This window comes from Phyllostomus hastatus, unplaced genomic scaffold (genome assembly GCF_019186645.2).
Source record: "Phyllostomus hastatus isolate PE091 unplaced genomic scaffold, TTU_PhHast_1.1 phas_scaffold_345, whole genome shotgun sequence".
NCBI classification, from domain to species: domain Eukaryota; kingdom Metazoa; phylum Chordata; class Mammalia; order Chiroptera; family Phyllostomidae; genus Phyllostomus; species Phyllostomus hastatus.
Window position 1 is genome coordinate 16,984,759 of NW_025334024.1, and position 18,969 is coordinate 17,003,727.

General features: G+C 47.2%; 2 protein-coding genes across 9 annotated transcripts in view; one reads left to right on the forward strand and one right to left on the reverse strand.

Annotated features, from left to right (window-relative positions):
• The first annotated feature begins 322 nt into the window (after positions 1-322).
• Positions 323-7,422, forward strand: ESRP2 (epithelial splicing regulatory protein 2). 4 transcript variants are annotated; one of them, XM_045818897.1, is made up of 15 exons: positions 323-826; positions 913-1,059; positions 2,519-2,632; positions 2,743-2,857; positions 3,216-3,314; positions 3,762-3,816; positions 3,887-3,994; positions 4,070-4,202; positions 4,289-4,331; positions 4,490-4,791; positions 4,902-5,114; positions 5,224-5,422; positions 5,571-5,757; positions 6,046-6,211; positions 6,288-7,422. In XM_045818897.1, exons 1-15 carry the CDS (start codon positions 629-631, stop codon positions 6,375-6,377), a joined length of 2,169 nt encoding a protein of 722 aa, XP_045674853.1. In that variant the 5' UTR covers positions 323-628; the 3' UTR covers positions 6,378-7,422. The 4 variants fall into 4 exon arrangements, with proteins under 4 accessions (XP_045674853.1, XP_045674852.1, XP_045674856.1 ...); XM_045818896.1 differs by having other exon boundaries at positions 327-826; positions 3,884-3,994; XM_045818900.1 differs by having other exon boundaries at positions 338-826; positions 913-1,041.
• Positions 7,423-7,954: 532 nt separating this feature from the next.
• NFATC3 (nuclear factor of activated T cells 3) overlaps positions 7,955-18,969 on the reverse strand; it is a 102,170-nt gene continuing 91,155 nt past the window's right edge. For 3 of the 5 annotated variants that reach the window (XM_045818891.1, XM_045818893.1, XM_045818894.1), the window contains exon 10: positions 7,955-10,159. In XM_045818891.1, the coding sequence (XP_045674847.1) occupies positions 10,038-10,159 (122 nt within the window). In that variant the 3' untranslated portion in view covers positions 7,955-10,037. Of the gene's footprint in view, positions 10,160-18,822; positions 18,957-18,969 lie in introns of those variants that run through there. The other 2 variants (XM_045818892.1, XM_045818895.1) reach the window with 2 other exon arrangements.

The window sequence follows — 18,969 nt, forward strand, 5'->3', positions numbered from 1 at the left end:
TAATGACTCCCCACGGTTCTAATGACCTCCGGTGATCCTCCCACAGGCCTCTGGGTGATACCTGGTAACTCGGTAACCTCCCCCTTTGACCTTTGGTGACTTCTGTCACCCCCAGGCCGACCGTCGCGGCCCCCACAGCCTCCGACTCCTGGTGATTTTCACAAGTTCCATGCAACCCTTAGGATTAGAGAAGGCCTCTGGTTTTGCCCTTTTCTTGGCGGAGGCCTCATGGTTGGTGGGAGGAGGAGGAGGTCGCCCTAGAAATCAGCCAGCTGGGGGAGTGGGAGTCCGGGCCCTAAGCGCGCGCCCAGGCCGGGCGTGTGAGCGCGCGCGTCCTGGGGCAGGTTGAGCGTCCTTTCCTCCAGGGCTCCCGGGGCCGCCCTCGGTCACGTGGCCCGCGGGGCCCGACAGGTAACTCGCCCAGAGAGGGCTGGGGCTGGTAGCTGCCCCGCCTCGCCGGGCGCCGCGGGCGGGTCTCAGCAGCGCCCACTGCGCCAGCCGGGCCGCAGGTGCCGCCTCCGACACACCGTTCCCCGCCCAAGCTGATCCGCGTCGGCCGTCGGTCGGTGCGTGCGTGCGCCTCGTCGGTCCGCGTGTGTGTGGCCGAGCGCCCCCCTCCTCTGCGGCCATGACTTCGCCGCCACCCCAGCCACCGCCCCCGGGATCGAACCCTGCCCCAGACTCTGCCGCCGACCCCCACCCAGAGCCTGGACCTCTGGTCGTACTGTTCGGGGCCACAGCCGGTGCACTGGGGCCGGATCTGGGCTCCGACGAGACCGACTTAATCCTGCTAGTGTGGCAAGTGGTGGAGCCGCGGAGCCGACAGGTAGGTGGGAAGGGGGTGGTGGGGTGCCCAGCGAGCCTTATGACCCGAGGGGTGCAGTGGTTGATCGGTTCCCCCGCCGCTCGCAGGTGGGGACGCTGCACAAGTCACTGATTCGCGCCGAGGCGGCTGCACTGAGCCCTCAGTGCCGCGAGGCGAGTGGCCTGAGCGCCGACAGCCTGGCGCGGGCCGAACCGCTGGACAAGGTGCCGCAGCAGGTGAGCGCCGGGGCCGGGGTGAGTGGAGACATTGCCGGACCCCAGGGACATTTCTCGGCGGGAGAGGCGGCAGGAGGCGAGGCCTGGCGCACCGCGACTAACTGGCCCGGGCGGTAGGACGGGTTCCTGTTGTTTGAAACTTTCAAGGACTCCCGCGTGTGCGTGTGTCCGCGTGGGCCGGCCATTCCTGGGGGCGTCTTACTCCTCAGCCTTTCTAGATATTGAGGGGGTGGGGACGGAGGCCACGAGACCCTTTCCAGAGCCCCTGGCCGGCGGGGGAGCAAGTCTAAGACTGAGACGCCTCTGGGAACTTGCCCAGCCAGGTCTCCCAGAACAGTAGCCGGAAGCCGAAAGGGCCGAGGGGCCTGGCTTGGTCACAGGTCACAGTCCCTGTCGCCTGCGTCCTCGGCCCACCCACCCGCTTGGGAGACGCTGGAGCGGGGGCGTAGGGCGGTGTCTGCCCCAGAGGCAGACGCCGCCAGGTGTAAGCTGCTCGTCTAGGCCTGCCTCGGCTGGCTGGCCAGGCGTGGGCGCTGTCCGGACCCCGCCTGGAGGTTACCGGCCTCCTGAGTTCCAAAGCCTAGAGCTGTCCTGGCCCTGGCTGAAGCGGGAGGCTGTTCCCATTGCTGTTTTCTTTTTCTTATCTTCACCACTGCCCCCAACCCGGGTGTGACTCTTTAGTATAGTGAGTAAGTGCTTTATACGCACAAATTCTTCCATTTTCCAACCACTGTGGGGGTTCCTGGTCTGTTACAGAAGGGCTTCCAGGCTAACCCCCACTTGGTAAGTGAGCTGAGGGAGAGCCGGGTTGCCTTGCTCTGCTAGTCTCAGAGTGTGAGGCTGGTGTGGGGGAGGTTCTTGGGGCTGTGCTTGGTGCTTATGCCTGTTCTCCAGCAGCCATGGAAGCTGGGGGAGGGGCTGGGCAGCTTCAAGAGTGCCACCCCCTCTGTGAACAAACAGCTCAGTGCCAGCCGGTCGATAGGGTGTGGGTCAAAGCTCATGCTGCCCCTGGCGTCCAGGTGTGGAGTTCTGTCCTTGGAATTTCTCTGCCCCTGGGTTGGTCAGACCCAGAGGCGGGGCTGCCATTGACCATGAGCCGGATGGGCCTCAGGCAGGACTGGGCCTCTCCCACCTGAGGGTGGTGCTTGGTCAGGGACAGGTTTAACCTGCTTCCCCAGCCCCTGCCCCCGCCCCTTCCCACCTGCTTGTCCCACTCCGCCAGGTGTTTGTTCTGGCCCCACTCCAGACTGCTGGAGTGTGTGTGATGGGGGCTTGGGTGATATGTAACTGCCCCCATTTGGCCCCGAGAAGGTGATAGTGGACTGGGGGGAGAAGGGGAACACAGAGCCAGACCCAACAGGTGTGGCCACCTACTCCCCAAACAGGGTAGGGCTGAACATCTGGCTGAACCAGCTTTGCAGTCTGTGCCCTCTTTCTTCCTGCCTGCCCAGCTGAGTCTGTCTTTCTCTCTCCCCAGTTCTCACAGCTGGTGAGCGGGGACATAGCTCTGCTGGGTGGGGGCCCCTACGTGCTCTGCACTGATGGGCAGCAGCTACTGAGACAGGTCCTGCACCCTGAGGCCTCCAGGAAGGTATGCCACTGAGGGCACGGCAGGGGGTAGGGTTCTCAGGACACCCATTGTCACGGGGGTGGGCAGGGCAGCTGTTTCGCCCATTCATCCCCACTCACGTGTGCCCCCAGAACCTGGTGCTCCCCGACACCTTCTTCTCCTTCTACGACCTCCGCAGAGAGTTCCATGTGCAGCGCCCAAGCACCCGCCTTGCCAGGGACCTCACCGTGGCCACCATGGCACAGGGTACCTGTGACCCAGTGGGGTCAGGGTGGAGGGGCGGCAGTAGGCTGTGTCTGAGTATGTGCACATTGGTGGGTTCTATGAGCATGGACAATTGGCATCATCTGCTGCTTAAGTGCCTGAAGTGCGTCTCTTTGTGCTGGGGCACATTTGGAGTGTGCTGTATGTCTGCATGTGTGTGGGCCGGGGGATCTGTAAGGGTATACGTGAGCAGGGCCAAAACCAACGTGCTTGTGGGGATTCCATGTGCGTCTACTTGCGACTTGGGCCTCAGTGGGACCAGGCACAGTGCTCATGCTGGTTGCCCCAGGGCCTCTCATCCTGGGATTTGATTTCCTCATTGTTCTTTCTCTGCTCTCAGAACTGGGGCTAGAGACAGATGCCACAGAGGATGACTTTGGGGTCTGGGAAGTGAAGACAATGGTAGCTGTCATCCTCCACCTGCTCGAAGGGCCCAGTGGTAAGGTTCCCCTCACCACCTGTCACCTGTTCCCTTGGGTCTGGGTGAATGCCTGCCTAGTAAATCCTCAAAGTCCCCTTCCCCACCTCTTACCCTCTCTGAAAGACCATAAGGTGGAAGTCCCTTTGTCACCTCCTCATCCTCTTCAATTGCCCTTTAAAAAAATTATTTACTTTCAGACAGAGGGGATGGGAGGGAGAAAGAGAGGAAGAGAAACATCAGTGTGTGAGAGATACTGGTTGCCTCTCACAAAGCACCCAACCAGAACCTGGTTTGCAACCCAGGCACGTGCCCTAAATGGGAATTGAACCAGCGACTTTTCAGTTTACAGGCCAGTGCTCAGTCCACTGAGCCACACCAGCCAGGGCCAACTGTCCTCTATTCATAGACTTTGGTAGGGAGACTGCCTCCACAGACCTTGCTGACCCCCATGCCATCTGTTTTTAGGTGAATTGTTTTCGAAGCCCGAGGTGATAAAGCAGAAATATGAGACAGGACCTTGGTGAGTGCAGGGCAGGGATGGGGTGCCAGCAGCTGGACAGCTCTGACCCTGGGCCCTCCCCCCACAGCAGCAAGGCCGATGTGGTGGACAGTGAGACTGTGGTTCGTGCCCGTGGGCTGCCCTGGCAGTCATCAGACCAGGACGTGGCTCGCTTCTTCAAAGGGCTCAACATTGCCAGGTGGGTGCAGCAGGATGGGTGGGCCTAGGAGGGCAGGCCTACCCAGGAGGCACTAACATAGCACTGGCTCCACAGGGGTGGTGTAGCACTCTGCCTCAATGCCCAGGGCCGCAGAAATGGCGAGGCCCTCATCCGCTTTGAGGACAGCGAGCAGCGGGACCTAGCGTTGCAGAGACACAAGCACCACATGGGTGTCCGCTATATCGAGGTGGGGATTTGGGCTGGGAGTGGAGCAGTGCAGAGCTGAGGCCAGCCAGGCCTGAGACCCACAGACCGTCCCCACTATACCCACAGGTATATAAAGCAACAGGAGAGGAGTTTGTAAAGATCGCAGGGGGTGAGTTGTGCCCCCAGCAGTGCCTACCGCTCCCTGGTTCTTGACCCATTTCCCACGTCACGACCCCTTGCCTTTCTGCTCTCCTGTGTGCCGGGTGTGGATGGGTAGTTGGAAGGGCATGAATGAAGTCAGTAGTGACTCCCATTCCCCCCACCAAGGCACATCACTAGAGGTGGCTCGTTTCCTGTCAAGGGAAGACCAAGTGATCCTGCGGCTTCGAGGACTGCCCTTCTCTGCTGGGCCAACAGATGTGTTAGACTTCCTGGGCCCAGAGTGCCCAGTGACTGGGGGTGCTGATGGGCTGCTCTTTGTACGCCACCCTGACGGCCGGCCCACAGGTGATGCCTTTGCACTTTTTGCCTGTGAGGAGCTGGCACAGGCTGCCCTGCGCAGGCACAAGGGCATGCTGGGTAAGCGATACATTGAACTCTTCCGGAGCACTGCAGCCGAGGTGCAGCAGGTGAGCACCAAGGGCTCCCCGATCCCATGTGCTTTTCCAGGGTGCCCCTTCCATCGCCTGTGTCCCCACCCTACTCGGCATGACCAGCCTGTTGCTTCCTTCCTTACTAGGTCTTGAACCGCTACGCATCCAGCCCACTCCTTCCCACGCTGACTGCTCCACTGCTGCCCATTCCCTTCCCACTGGCAGCTGGGACTGGGAGAGACTGTGTGCGCCTTCGAGGCCTGCCCTACACAGCCACCATCGAAGACATCCTGAGCTTTCTCGGGGAGGCAGCAGCGGACATCCGGCCCCACGGTGTGCACATGGTGCTCAACCAGCAGGTGAGGCTGCTGTCAGTAGGGGGACACACATGATTAGGGAGGGCTGTGTGGTTGGGAGTAAGGCAGTGTTGTTATCAGGATAGACTAACTTATGAGATGGTGTGCACAGGGTCGGCCATCGGGCGATGCCTTCATCCAGATGACGTCAGCAGAGCGGGCCTTAGCTACTGCTCAGCGGTGCCATAAAAAAGTGATGAAGGAACGCTATGTGGAAGTGGTCCCCTGCTCCACAGAAGAGATGAGCCGTGTGCTAATGGGGGGCACTCTGGGCCGCAGTGGCATGTCCCCTCCACCCTGCAAGCTGCCCTGTGAGTGTCCCAGGGCTCGGGAAGGAGGAGGCATGCGGAGCCCAGGCTGTCATAACCCTCACTTTCTACAGTGGGGACTTCTTTCTGGCTGCCCCACCCAGGGCAGTGCCAGGCTCCCTGCAGATATGTTCTCTACTTTTGCCTGTAGGCCTCTCACCACCAGCCTATGCCACCTTCCAGGCCACCCCAACACTCATTCCCACTGAGACAGCAGCTCTCTATCCCTCTTCGGCACTGCTCCCGGCTGCCAGGGTGCCTGCTGCCGCCACCCCTGTTGCCTACTACCCAGGGCCAGCCACTCAACTCTACATGAACTACACAGCTTACTACCCCAGGTACCCTGATGCTGAGAGAACTGCATAGAGTTGTCCCCTGTCCTGGTTTGGAGGAGGATCCTTATCCCCTTCCTGGGCCAGATAACTCAAGGTCTATGAAACAAGGGAGTGAAAAGTGTGGCTGGCTGATGCTGTCTACAAACAGGAATGGAGATGATGGAGAGGCTATGATCTTAGGAAGGAGGAACTGAACTAAGCATAAGGCAGAGGCAAGGGAAGGAGGCGGCAGATTTTGGTTTAGGCTGCAGGTAGGACTGAAATACTAAAACCCCGCCTTTCCTACCCTAGCCCCCCTGTCTCTCCCACCACTATGGGCTACCTCACCACGCCCTCTGCTGCCCTGGCCTCTGCTCCTACCTCAGTGTTGTCCCAGCCAGGCGCCCTGGTCCGTATGCAGGGTGTCCCATACACAGCTGGTATGAAGGATCTGCTCAGCGTCTTTCAGGCCTACCAGGTGAGCTGTGACTGGAGGGTTTGGGGACCTGGCTGAGCCTAGAGCTCCCTGCCCTAAATCTCTGTCCCTTCTGCAGCTAGTCCCTGATGACTACACCAGTCTGATGCCTGTTGGTGACCCGTCTCGAACTGTGCTACAGGCCCCCAAAGAATGGGTGTGTTTGTAGGCGAGGGAGTCAGAAGGTAAGAGCTGGCTGACGTCCTTAGCCAGCTAACATGTCTCTCCTGTGTCCAGAGAAGCAGTGCCCTCAATCTGGTAGCTTCTTGCTGAAAGCACTCAGAGGAGCTCATGCCCCAGCTCTGTCCCCCACTTACTGTTCTGCTGTTCACCCCAAAGATGATTGCGTACCCTGCATGCAGGGCTTGGGGTGGAATGGTGCTACCCTGCTCCCAATGGCCTAACCTGGGCCTCTTGAGGAGCACCCAGAGAGCCTTTGGTTAGTCCTAGATATGGCCCACGCCCACAGATGCTATGGAGCTGACACCCACAGCAGGTCTGACTTTTTAAAAATGTAAGCCCTGGTGCCTTCAACGTATGACTCCTGAGAGATTCTGAGTAAATGTCCCAATGGTGGGGGAGCAGAGAAAAAGAAAGCGCTGGCTCCAGCCCCCAGGATACTTGGACCTCAGTGGCCATATTGTACCGGAGGTGGTCCTACCTAAGGGTGGTGGCCCCTGCAGCTCGGCACAAGGAGTATCAGATGGCAAAACCACAGGCTGTCTTGATGGACTGTACTGCAGTACCCCCAAAGAACACTAGGGGGCAGGAGGCCCTCACACAAAAACTCAGGCTTGACTTTTAAAGGGGACTTTCTGCCTACTTTTTGTGCACACCTTGGGCAGGCCAGTTGTCCTGAATTCAGCAGACACCGTGGAATGTCCTTTGCACCCATTAGAGGGTGCAGAACTGAAGCGTCAGAAGGGACTTGGAACTCTACCCTCTCCATGAAATATATAAAGGTTCCTGACCACACGGACTTTTTAAAAGCCAAAGTACCCTTATCTTTGGCCCCCAGAGTGAGGGGCTCCACACCAGCACCAAGTGGAGGAAAACTCAGGCAGATTTCAAGGAGACTGTTGACCTGTCATCGTTTATTACTTCAGCACTGTAACTGAGGAGCCTGAATTGCTGGCTCTTCCCTTTGTATTTGTGTAAGGAGCACTGTACTCCTAAAAAAGGTTCTAAAATACAAAATGTACAAGAAAACACAATCCCGAGTGCTGTAAACATAACTGAGAACCAGTTCCTTAACTGAACATCATTCATTTTTTAAAATACAAGGTTTCAATTTTAGCCCATCTGAACCTTAAACATAACCATCTGTTCTGAGTATCAAAAACAGTTTCATAGGCAGACCCAGCAGAACTCTGATGACAGTGACTAGCCCTGGGCAGCAGTGGGCTGCACCCCAGGCAGCAGCACCACACGTGATCCTGGAGACAGCTGTTCCTTTTAGAGCCGTTTTCAGCCATGTTTCCCTGTGCATCTCCAGTAAGCAGAAGGCTGCTCACCCCACTCCTCAACCTGGATCTTGCACAGGCTGGAGGGGGAGGGGATTGGTGTTAGCACATACCCAGCTGCTCAGTGCTGCTACTAGAACTCAATTTGCATAGTCCAGTGGATGTGTGCTTTAACACCTATGTTGCACAAAAATGTCTTTATCTACAAGGCCAAAAAATATTGACTCTTAACACCAAAGCTTTTACAAAGCTGATACAAAACTGCTTACATAGTATACAAAGCTCTATTTTAAAATTTAACTTTTATTTTAAATAGGAAAGCATTTCTAGTGCTACAGGCATCAAGGTATTTAAAAGGCATCAAAATTTGGTGCATAGCAACTCAGGATCATAGAGGCTTTTATTTTTTGAGGACAGAGCAGAGCAACCCCCAATGGATCTTGCAAGGGGAACTTTTGCAAGAAACCCATGTGAGGCAGCTACACCAGGGGCAAGACGGTGGAGGCAAGTCTGGCCAGCTCCTTGGAACTTAATCTTGGGGGCCAGTCCCCCACAACTTCCAAAGGAAGCTGTGGGCTTCCAACCACAGCTCTGAAAAATCTATCGACACTGACACAAAACTCACTTTCAAAGAAAATATGAAAACACTTGGTCTGAGAGGGACCAGAGTAACAGTGATTTTCCTAACTAGTTTTAAGGGAAAAATTTAAAACATCATGGTTTAAAGGAAAAAACAAAACAATACAAACAAAAAACCCCATACTTACTCATCTTGGGTCAACAGCTCCTACCTGGCTACAGGTGGTGGGCAACGAGCTCGCTCCCTCTGCCCGGGACTCACTTGGCTTTAGTAGAGAATCCTGGCATCTAAGACCCACAATCCCCTGGAATTAACAGCATCAAACCTTTGACCAGCCCAGCACAGTGTCTCATATGTAGGCACTCAAAAAAATGTGCTTTCTGAATAAATGAAAGTATATAATTTCATCTGAAAACATACTGCAAACTTCAGGAACTTTGAAATAGGCCCAGGCTTTGGACCAGATAACTTATCCCACTAATGGGAAGGGGAAGGGTGGAGCTTGAAAAAAGCACCCGAGTTGGGCACCTCCTTTGGTAGACAGCAGGCTGGAGTTTGTTGCTGGCCCCTGCCTTGAGCGCCAGCCTCTCCTGCAGCAGCACCATGGCATCTTTGGTCTGGAGGATCAAGTCTGATGCTACCTCATTTTTGGATTTGCCTCAAAGCCTTTTTGGCAAAAGGCTGGTTTTCAGGCCGTGCAGATGGAACAAGGTAGGCCAGAAGCATCTGAGACTGTAAACAGAATGAGGGATAAGCCTTCTATGCCAGTGTGAATCTTAAAAACCTGCCATCTAGGGTCCTGCATTTTCTCTGCTCCTGTTCTGAAGCATAGCTCATTTGTGCTTAGCTCCTGAACACAGCCTGGCCCCTAGAGATGAGTTAGAGCCAGTAAAGTTGCTTAAACCATCCCGAGACTGGCTTCAAAGGTTACAGAGTAGCCAAACGCTGATGCTTCCACTTGGAAAAGGGCACAAAGGGGAAGAGCACTTGTTTGTAGAATGACAGGAAATTAAAGCTACCAAACTAAAACCTCACCTTTTAAAGTCACCTTATAAGTAGCTATCTTACCTAAGGCCCTGAGGGGAAAAAAGCAATTTCAGCATGGAGGCAGAATGGAGAGACTGCAGGAAAATTACCTAGAAAGTTACAAAAAGGCTATGCTCTGGAATGTCATTTTATATTCCAATACTTCAATGATTGGAATGGTCTCTTCTCATTTTATCTAAGTTTACTTTTATAAAGAGGTATGAGCTACATTTGGCTTTATTTCCCATGGATCTATGAAAGGCTTCAGGACACATGCTGAGTTTCTGAGGCATAGGTGTGGGCTTGGGAGAATTTCTGTCTTTTATGTTTGCCTCTAGAAGGTTTTATCAAAAGTTTCTATTTTAAAAATGTCATTAAAGCTAAAGGGTCCTTCAAATGACCATAGAGCAGTACAAATCACCAGTCCTAGCTAAGCAACCAAGTCACCTGAAAAAGCAGCACCTCTGAAACAAAGAGCCTGCTGCATTCACACTCAAAGCACCCATCATATAAAAGTATCCTATTCAAAAATAAAAAGCAAAGCCCAGTTCCCCAAAGCTCAAACAACCTATGCTGCTCCTGTTCTTTTACAAAATCGACCCAAGGCCTGAGGTGGAGGAATGCTGCTTTCCCCACGAACTGTGGCCTCTGGTTCCTGGTGCCAGTCCCTAAGGCCACAGAGTTGGAACCCAAGCTCCAAGGAGAGAAACATGCTGAGAAGTATATGGTGGTGGTGGATGCAAGGTTGCAGCAAGCGCTGTCAGAGCCCGTCAGATCTTCCTAAATCCAGGGAATCGGGACCAGGGAGGGGAGCCTGCCTGCTCACCCCTGTTCCTTGGGAAACAGAAACCTGGGACATGTCTCTTCCAATGATCTCGTTCACTGGAAAAAGAAAAAAGGGAAAGTGATTAGTGACCTCTGTAGGACTGATCATATGATGCTCAATACCAAGTCTACCTCAAGGACACTTTTTCCCCTTTGCCATGGCTTTCGTAAAGGCAGTGTTTGAAACCTGCTTCTGAGCTGAGTGTAAATAGTCCACAAGCTTTTCCAGACCCCTCTTTTCTCCCTTTCAGTTCAGTTTGGGTTGGGAAGGGGGTCACTCTCACTCCAAAGGCTCACGCTCTAGAGCATGGGATAGGATATTTTTGAAATGTGTTCACATTAATCTAACTCTTCCTTAATTTGCATCCCTGTAGGAGAGTTTTCCCTTTCTGATCTTGTAGTACACCTCATATTTAAGTGAAGAAATGAATACTTTAGTGGGAATAAACCACTGACATGTGGGGGTTATTTTGTTACCCTATGCTAGGAAAGCATCCTTTAATTATATGGAGGCATTTGTACTGTTTCTGATCCTTTCCGACCACAGGCTCTTGCTTTTCTGTTGTTTTCCATGACTGGGAGCACAGTGCTCTGTGAGGTCCAGTGCAAAGAATTTCAATCTTATGGAACCAACATAGAAGGGAACACCCTGCTTAGAAAGAACCCTTAGTTCTCTCACCATGAGAACTTTTTGCTTTGAAGTGAAAATTCTGTGCCTTATCAACTAAAGATTCTATACCAATTCCACTCCTAGGCTTAACTGAAAACATATATCCACATAAAAACTTGTACTCAAATATTCATGGTAGCATTATTCATAACAGCCCCAATGGAAGCCCACATGTCTACAAAGTGATGACTAGATAAGGAAAATGTGGCTAATCCATAATAACAAAATATCATTTGGACATAGAAAGGAATGAAGTTCTAATACATGCTACAACATGGGTGAACCTTGAAAACTTTATGCTAAGTGAAAGAAGCCAGACACAAAAGGCCATCAATTGTTCAATTCCATTTGTAGAAATGGCTAGCACACAGACAGAAAAAAGATAGGTGGCTGCCAGTAGTTATGGGAGTCACTGCTAATGTACATAGAGTTTCTTTTTAGAATAACAAAAATGTTGTAAATACAATGGAAAAAAGTAAAACCTTAGTCAACAAAAAAATAAAGGTACTATCAACATTATTTAATTACGAGTTTATAATGTTAGTACAAGTAAAAAATACTAAATGAAAACAATATTCTAAAATTCGTGGTGATGGTTGCACAACTGTGTGAATATACTAAAACCATTGAATTATATACTTTCAAGACTGTTGTAAGCAAAAATGGAGCAAGACAAAAAAAATTCTATACTTAGAATTTGACATAATCATGTAGCAAAGGAGATAGTCATTTTTTAAGATCGTGAAGTATTAACAACTAATTTTATAGTTTAGGTAGATAAAAAATTCAAATTCATACCCATGGCTGTAAGGAAAGGGGAACTAACATTTAATCATTCCACAAATATTTATTGAGCATCTATGGGTTAGACTTTACAACTGAAATTTGCATCTTATTTCAATTTGTCTTCATAACATTTTAAGATCACTACCACCTCACTTTACAGATCAGTTGAGTCTTTCACATAATTTGCTTAGTAAATGGTCGAGTTAGCGTCAAAACACCTGTCATTTTTTGGAGGCCAAAGACTAGAGAAGCAGGGAAATCATTTAGACAAAGAAAATGCAAAGACCTGGACAAATGTGAGACTGGGAGAGGGAGAATGCGTGTAGAGTGGGGATGGTAAGAAAAGGGAGGGTGGAAAGAAATACTGATTCATCGCTGCCCCCAAAGTTTTGAGTCTAGAAAAAATGGTGCTCTCATTATTGGAAAAAAGCTGAGGAAGAATTTAAGAGGAGGAAGGTGGTAGGTAGTTTAGGTCTGGAATAGGAAACTAGAACATCCAAATGGAAAGATTCTGTGGGTAAGGGACTTCAGTGAATGGTCAAAGCAATGAGATTCAGGTATTCATGCTAGAGATCTGGAAGAATGGGAGAAGTGGTATAGTTTCACCAAAAAGCAGAAGGCTGAAAATAATGAGTAGGAGTAGCACTGTGCCCTGGTGAGAAGATAGGACCTGGGAAATCACATATATAAGCAGAAGAGTAGGCTAGAAATTAGGTTTGATTTGAAAACACGCTCTGCCACTAACTCAGTGTGTGTTCTTGGACAAGTTACTTTCCATATATAAGACTCCATTTCTTTACACAATTATGGTGTTTAAGTAATAAAATCTCTTTCAAGTACAGAAGTCCATGGTTTTATGTCAATTTTTTAAAAAAATTATTTACTTATTTTTTAGAGAGAGGGTGAAGGGAGAAAAAGAGGGAGAGAAACCCGTGAGAGAAACATCAATCAGCTGCCTTCCGCATGCATGTACCCTAACCAGGAATTGAACCAGCAACCTTTTGGCTTGCAGGCCAGTGCTCAATCAACTGAGTCACACCAGCCAGGGCTGAACAACAGATTTTTCAGTGGCAGCACTCAGAAGGGCAAAGAAATGAAGGAGGAAGATTGGGTTTGTGGTTAGTATTTAATGTAGAATGGTGAAGAAGTAGGGACTAGAGGCTAAAGAAAGCTAATTACAAAAGAATGATGATTAATCAGTGTGGATGAGCTAATAAATCACTGATTGAGGCCAACTTCTTTTCCTTTTTTTTAATTTATTTTTTGATTTAATCGTATTTTTTCCTTTACCATTTATTCCCCTTATACCCTCCTCCGAGTCCAACTTTTGAAGATCACTGGTACAGACCTATGAAAGTCTTTGTCAGAAGGAGGAAACTCTTAAAGTAAATTCTTCCAGACTAGGATTTATTGACTATTCATGATGGTTTGCAAAGAAGGATGGAATTAATCTAAACATATTCCTGACTGCTAGAATTAACTCGCAGTAATGGAATGTAACAGTTTCTATCTACATGAAGAATTACAAGGATGCTCTGCAGGACAACACATTTCGTCTTCAGTTTCCTCCTAGGTATAGTGGAGGTTTTGTTGTAGTTAAAACCTCATATATTATACAGTGAGAATATAAAAGGGACACAAATAATCAAGGCAGCCCTTGGCATCTCTGTTATTCCAAACCACAGAATAAATGGGAAACAGAGTTTTCAGTGTGGACTCTGTGTGGATCTATGGGCTAGCCTCATACGAAGAGAGAGCACAAGGATGGCCGGTGGTAACTGCACAGCCTCCAACATTACTCATCATATTAGATTATCAGTAGGCGTCATGATCTGTCTCTCAAACAGGTTGTGAGCTCAGGAAAGGCAAGGGCCTGATTACTGAGAAAACATCAATTTTTGATGGCTGAATAAATAGATCCTAATTTGATATAATTACTTGGAAGCTATTTGGAAATAGTACACTGAAAGTTCATTAGGTGCTAGGATAGGAAGAGGACCAGAGAATGTTATTGAGACTAACACAGGACATGTGATTTTGATTTTGACAGTGTTTATTTTAGACAGGTTTCACAGCAGTGGCAAAAAGCCAAACAGGAAAGTACCCAGCTCTCATTCAAGTCACCTTTTCCTATCACTTACCTCTTCCAAAGATGGTAATTTCAGAGATGTTCCAGGCAGCCACGCAACACACCTTTTTTAATTCTTAGCTCACCGTTCAAGTTTTAAAACTACAGAGTGATTAGAAATGGTGCTTTATTGTCACCAAAAACCATGATTGTTTTCCTGTGTTGTTTTTGTAAAAATATATGTTATTGAGAAGTATTTTGAGAATGAGTGTTTTCTTTATTTTTTAAAGATTTTATTTACTTATTTTTAGAGAGAGGGGAAGGGAGAAAAGAGAAACCCTGATGTGCAAGAGATACATCAAATACATCAATCAATTGCCTTTTGCATGCCCCCAACTGGGACCTGGCCCAAAACCCAGGCATGTGCCCTCTTTGGGAATCGAACCAGCGACCTTTCAGTTTGCAAGCCAGCACTCAATCTACTGAGTCATACCAGCCATGCTTTTCCTGTGTTTGTATGAGGAAGTCAATGCTTACATTTTCTTGAAGATGAGGGTCTATATCAAGCACTATCTACCACTTATCAAGTACACTTTGATAAGTATGAATCCATCGTTTTCTGAAGTAGCCAGATGTTGTCACTTAAGCAGAAGCCTGATTGAAGCTGTGTTATTTCTGCTCCTCCTCACCAAAATTCTGCTGTTCTATTTGCCCAATGTGCCTAACCTCACTTAGCTGAAGACATCTGGAAAGTTCTTGACAGTTTAGGATTTGTTTTTTTTGAGAGTACATTTATTAAAGCTAGGGACAGTGAAACAAGGAAGGGTCTAGGATAGAAGAAGCAAAGGAGAGAGCCTAAGCAGGGCTGCTGTCTACTCACTGGAAAGTCAGAGTAAAGGGGGCCTTGGAGACAGGTTCATGGGGCTAACGCAGGACAAGCTGTTGCTGCCCACTGCTCCCCCGGCTGCAAGTCTCACGGGAACTGTTAGGGTTCAGAAGAAAGATAATTCACTGGAAAAGGAGATCTGAGTGGCCATGCCCCAAAGAGGACACACCAATAGTTTAGGACTTTAAGACTATAATAAAGCTAAGACTTTCCACAAAAAGCACTCAAGCTGACTATACTCAGATATACTTCAATTCCTATCAGTATTGATGTACAACAGCTAGTGAGTGGGTTTAAATTCCTGTAGGGCAGAAACTGCCTTGTCTATCTTTGTTCACCACCGAACCCTAGTGCTTGGTACATACTAAGTGCTGAGTAAAATTACTTGCCAACTGAATCTTTAATATAATTTGGGGATTTGGAAAAAAACAACAAAAACTATTCTCAAATAATCACTACAGGTGAATAAAGAATGCAAATTTTAGGACAGGGTGTCAGAACTGTAACAAAGCAGGCCTTTTCCTGTCCGTTAGCGGTAACTTGGTTGAGTTCAGTGTGGTGGGTAAGCCCACCGCTCTCCTTCGGCCCTCTCTCCTCCCTCCCTGAGGCTGGGGCTCCAGGCTCGGGTTACCACCTCCAGCTGAAGTCTGAGTGTCAATCTAAGCAAGTCAAAATTACTACTGGTAAATAAATCAATGATGTAATTTATACTATAAATCATTAGCAATCTTAATTTTAACACAAGTCATTTCTTAAAAAATACTAATGCTTACAATTTCACTTCCTTTTGAATATACTTATATACATATAAATTTATTGATTTGTTTAAATCCTAGTCCACAAAGTATATGAGGTGGCTTTATTTATTTATTTTTACCAATTTAAGGTAAGAACATAAAGAGCTGTTTATGCTCCTACTACACAATATTACCATTTCTCCCTTTAAAGAGTAAACTGAATTAAAAGCCTAGAACAAGAGCCGACAAGCCTCGACACCCGTGCTGACAGTTTATGTAGGTCACAGCACTTGGCCCACTTGCAGCAGCCGCCACCCTTGACTCCCACTACCCCAACACCTGCACCGCTTGTGCCACCACAACAGAAGTAGAGCCATCGGCAATATTTGCTGTAGGGAAAAAAAGGGTTTTTATTCAGGAAATGCTCAAATAAGCAGTCCACTGGAAAGCAATTTCTGCACACAAGAATGAGGTGTTTGAGTAACAACAGACCTCTCTAATTTAGAGCTGTTTCCAATGCTAAGGACTCATCAGAGCTGACGAGTGTGGTATGGTATGAAGTCTCACCACCAGGTGAAGAGGAGCAGGGTAGCCCAGAAGCATGCACACTGTCATACACACAAAAGTCCAAGGGCCTTTATTACTAGCAGCTGAGCATCTTGAACATTTTTATAAAGGATTTTGGGGCATAACTATACTCCATTTATATATGTTATTTCATCTTGAAACTGCAATGAACATTCAAAGTTCGGCAAATTTTTCTTTTCCACTCATCTCCCTTCATGGAGATGTTATATTTTATAAAATGAAGGCTATATAAAAAGTGTGATAATTTTTTGAATTTTACTTGAAGAAATTAGAAATTTGGAATAATTTTAAATGGATGAGAAACCTAGTACTACTTTTCAGTTTACTACTCTATAGCATATTTTGCTATAACCTAAAAGTTATAACCTAACTTTTTAGGTTATTTGATAAGTTATCAGAAGACCATCTAAATACATGAAATACTTGATTCATCTATTTATGGCATGAGCTGAAGAATTAACTTGCATTTATCAAAATCTGATGAATCTGGCTTCACAAGCTAAGACAGAAACAAAGTTCCTGAAAATTCAGAAGGTAACTGCTAACTGCTCTAATTCATTCTTCTCCAGTAATTGAGTTTACCTCATCACATGGCTACTCAGCTACAGACTACATTTTCCGTCTTTCCCTTTATAGCTAGGTAAAGCCATGTAATTTGTTTTACAAAATGAAATATAAGCAAAAAGTGATGTGTGCATCTTCCTCATAACTTGTTTGATAGCCTTTTCCTTCCCTTCCCCACCTCTTCTTTGGGCTGAAACTTGAAGTGGTGACTTTGCTCTGACAATACCTAAGAAATGAAAGGAATCCTGATCTCTGAGTTACCATGAGGTATAAATTAATAACCTCCAATGTGGTCACTAATATCACTAGATTTTGGGAATTCCATTATAGTAACTTAGCTTATATTATAGATGAAAATAAAACTCACTACCCAAAAAGGTAACAGAGAAAGAATATTTATGTATTTTAAGCAAGAACCAAGATAACTAGCTTGAATACTATGGTACCAAGCTTATAACAAAGTTACTTTAAATTTCACCCTGAACTCTAGTCAGCTTCCAACTACAGGACAGATTGAAAATATTATGCACAGTGATCAGAAGCTTTACTTTTAACATTAGCTTTAATATTGCAAAAAAAAATCATGACACTTTTTTCCCACCACAACTGATAAGGGGGTGATTAGTCCTGTTCTTAAGGGTCCTTGCTTTTTAAGAAAACTTGTGTGATGCCATACTCAGTGTCATTACAAATCTTTTCTCTAGAAAAGGTTGTAACTCACAACATTCTACAAAGACAAACATTAAATCTCCAGCTGAGTAATCAGTACACAGGTACTTGAAAGTATATTCAAGAATCAGCATGTACCCTTTTGTATCAGCAAAAACTAAAATTGGAAAAAAAAAACCTTCAATTTGAGTTAAGATGTGGGATTCAAAATTTTAAAATTAACACGATTGTGTCATTTTTCTCTCTCTCTATATATATTTTCACTTTGACACTGTTTCTATATCATCTTATCTATTTCTATATACTATTGACTCCCACATCTATTACTTCCAGGGGCCAAATCTGGGCTCCAGAGCCATGTATCCTAAATCCACATGACTCATTTTATCGCTGCTGTTATGGATCCCCTGTGCTTGCCTTTCAAGACCTTGGTCCATCAATTTTCTTTACCCTTCCATCTCTTCAATTAATCCATCCCCTCCCCTCCTAGATCATTTCATCAGATTAAATATGGGTAACTCTATCTTAAACAAACAAGAAAACAAAGAAAAACCCTAGACCTCACATCACCTTCTTATTTAAATTTTTCTTTCATTGCTTAATATTGTAAGGGAGTTATCTACACAGCCTGCTGTTTCCATGTTCTTACCTCCTGTTCATTCCTTAGTTATCCACTAATCCCTTCACTCCACATAAACACCAAGATCACTGCTTCACACACAAGAAGAGCAATGGGGTAAACACTGAAAAACACAAGTTTTAATCTTGGTCCAGCTGTGATGTAACTAAGGCAATTAATCTTTCTTCAACTGATTTTCTGAACCATAATATGAGGAAATTAATTTAAATCCTTCTGGTTATAACTTTCTGAGGATTTTATAGATGCAGGAATTTAGTTGCCACTTTTATTCCTTTCATGATTAGAGACAAGAATGATGTGAAAATGGTATACCCAGCTTTCTAGGAGGAGCCAAGGTTTTGGTAGCCTATTTGGTATCCTAAATATAAAAGTCTGCTTCCAAGTCCAAATTCATTAAAACGAAATTCAAATGGCATTTTGAGAATTATAATTTGTACATTTATAATTTCTAACACATACTTTCTACGTGGTTTTGAATCTTCTTAGAAAGGAGCTGTGTGTCTGTGTGTGTGTGTGTGTGTGTGTGTGACTGTGTGTGTGTTGGTATGGTGGGGGGGGTTTAAGGCCCAGCCCCTCCCTCACAAACACTGGCTCCATTTCTACGGATTCCTTCCAAATGGAGCCCAAGAAGAACTACAAGGAGTACAAACATGGCCTACAGGGCAGACTCAAAGGTAGAAGATCCAGGTTGCCTCTGATAAATGGATATAATTTCCTGCTTCATTTCCATGCTGTACTGCCTCACATCAAAACAGAATACTTGACCAGAAATGAGAAGGCTTACACACCTGAGCAGCAACCAAATTTACTCAGCAACCAAGCCACAGAACTCTCATAGATGGACCTCTCTCTGCTTTGGTTTAATAGATCCATTAAACATTTGCCTTTTATTCAAACCCAGACTAAAATTATAAACATAAGTGCGAGAGTCAGAGTATGGTTAGATTTAAAAAGCAGAGTCGTATGGTCAAAAGCGTAGCTCCAAAGGTAAAGAGTGGGCCTACCGTGAAGGTGCCCATGTAGACCCCCTCCTCTGTAGCACATGCAAATCCGGCCACAGCATGCAAATACCAGACTTGGGCACAAAAACAATGACACATTTCAAACAACACTCACCCTCTAGATTCTCCAGAAAGGAAGTGGACATGAGAGCTCACTGTGGTTAGGCCATTTCTCTGCTGAACCTGATGGCTGGTGTTCCAAGTCAGACATAAACTGGTCTGTGTCAAAGAAGACAACATCACTACTGAATGGAACAA

Excerpts from the sequence above, each read along its gene's own strand:
- ESRP2 (XM_045818896.1), top strand. The coding sequence starts at position 629 with ATGACTTCGCCGCCACCCCAGCCACCGCCCCCGGGATCGAACCCTGCC. Across the intron at positions 827-912 it reads TGGAGCCGCGGAGCCGACAG|GTGGGGACGCTGCACAAGTC; the intron begins GTAGGTGGGAAG and ends CGCCGCTCGCAG. Across the intron at positions 6,212-6,287 it reads GCGTCTTTCAGGCCTACCAG|CTAGTCCCTGATGACTACAC; the intron begins GTGAGCTGTGAC and ends TCCCTTCTGCAG.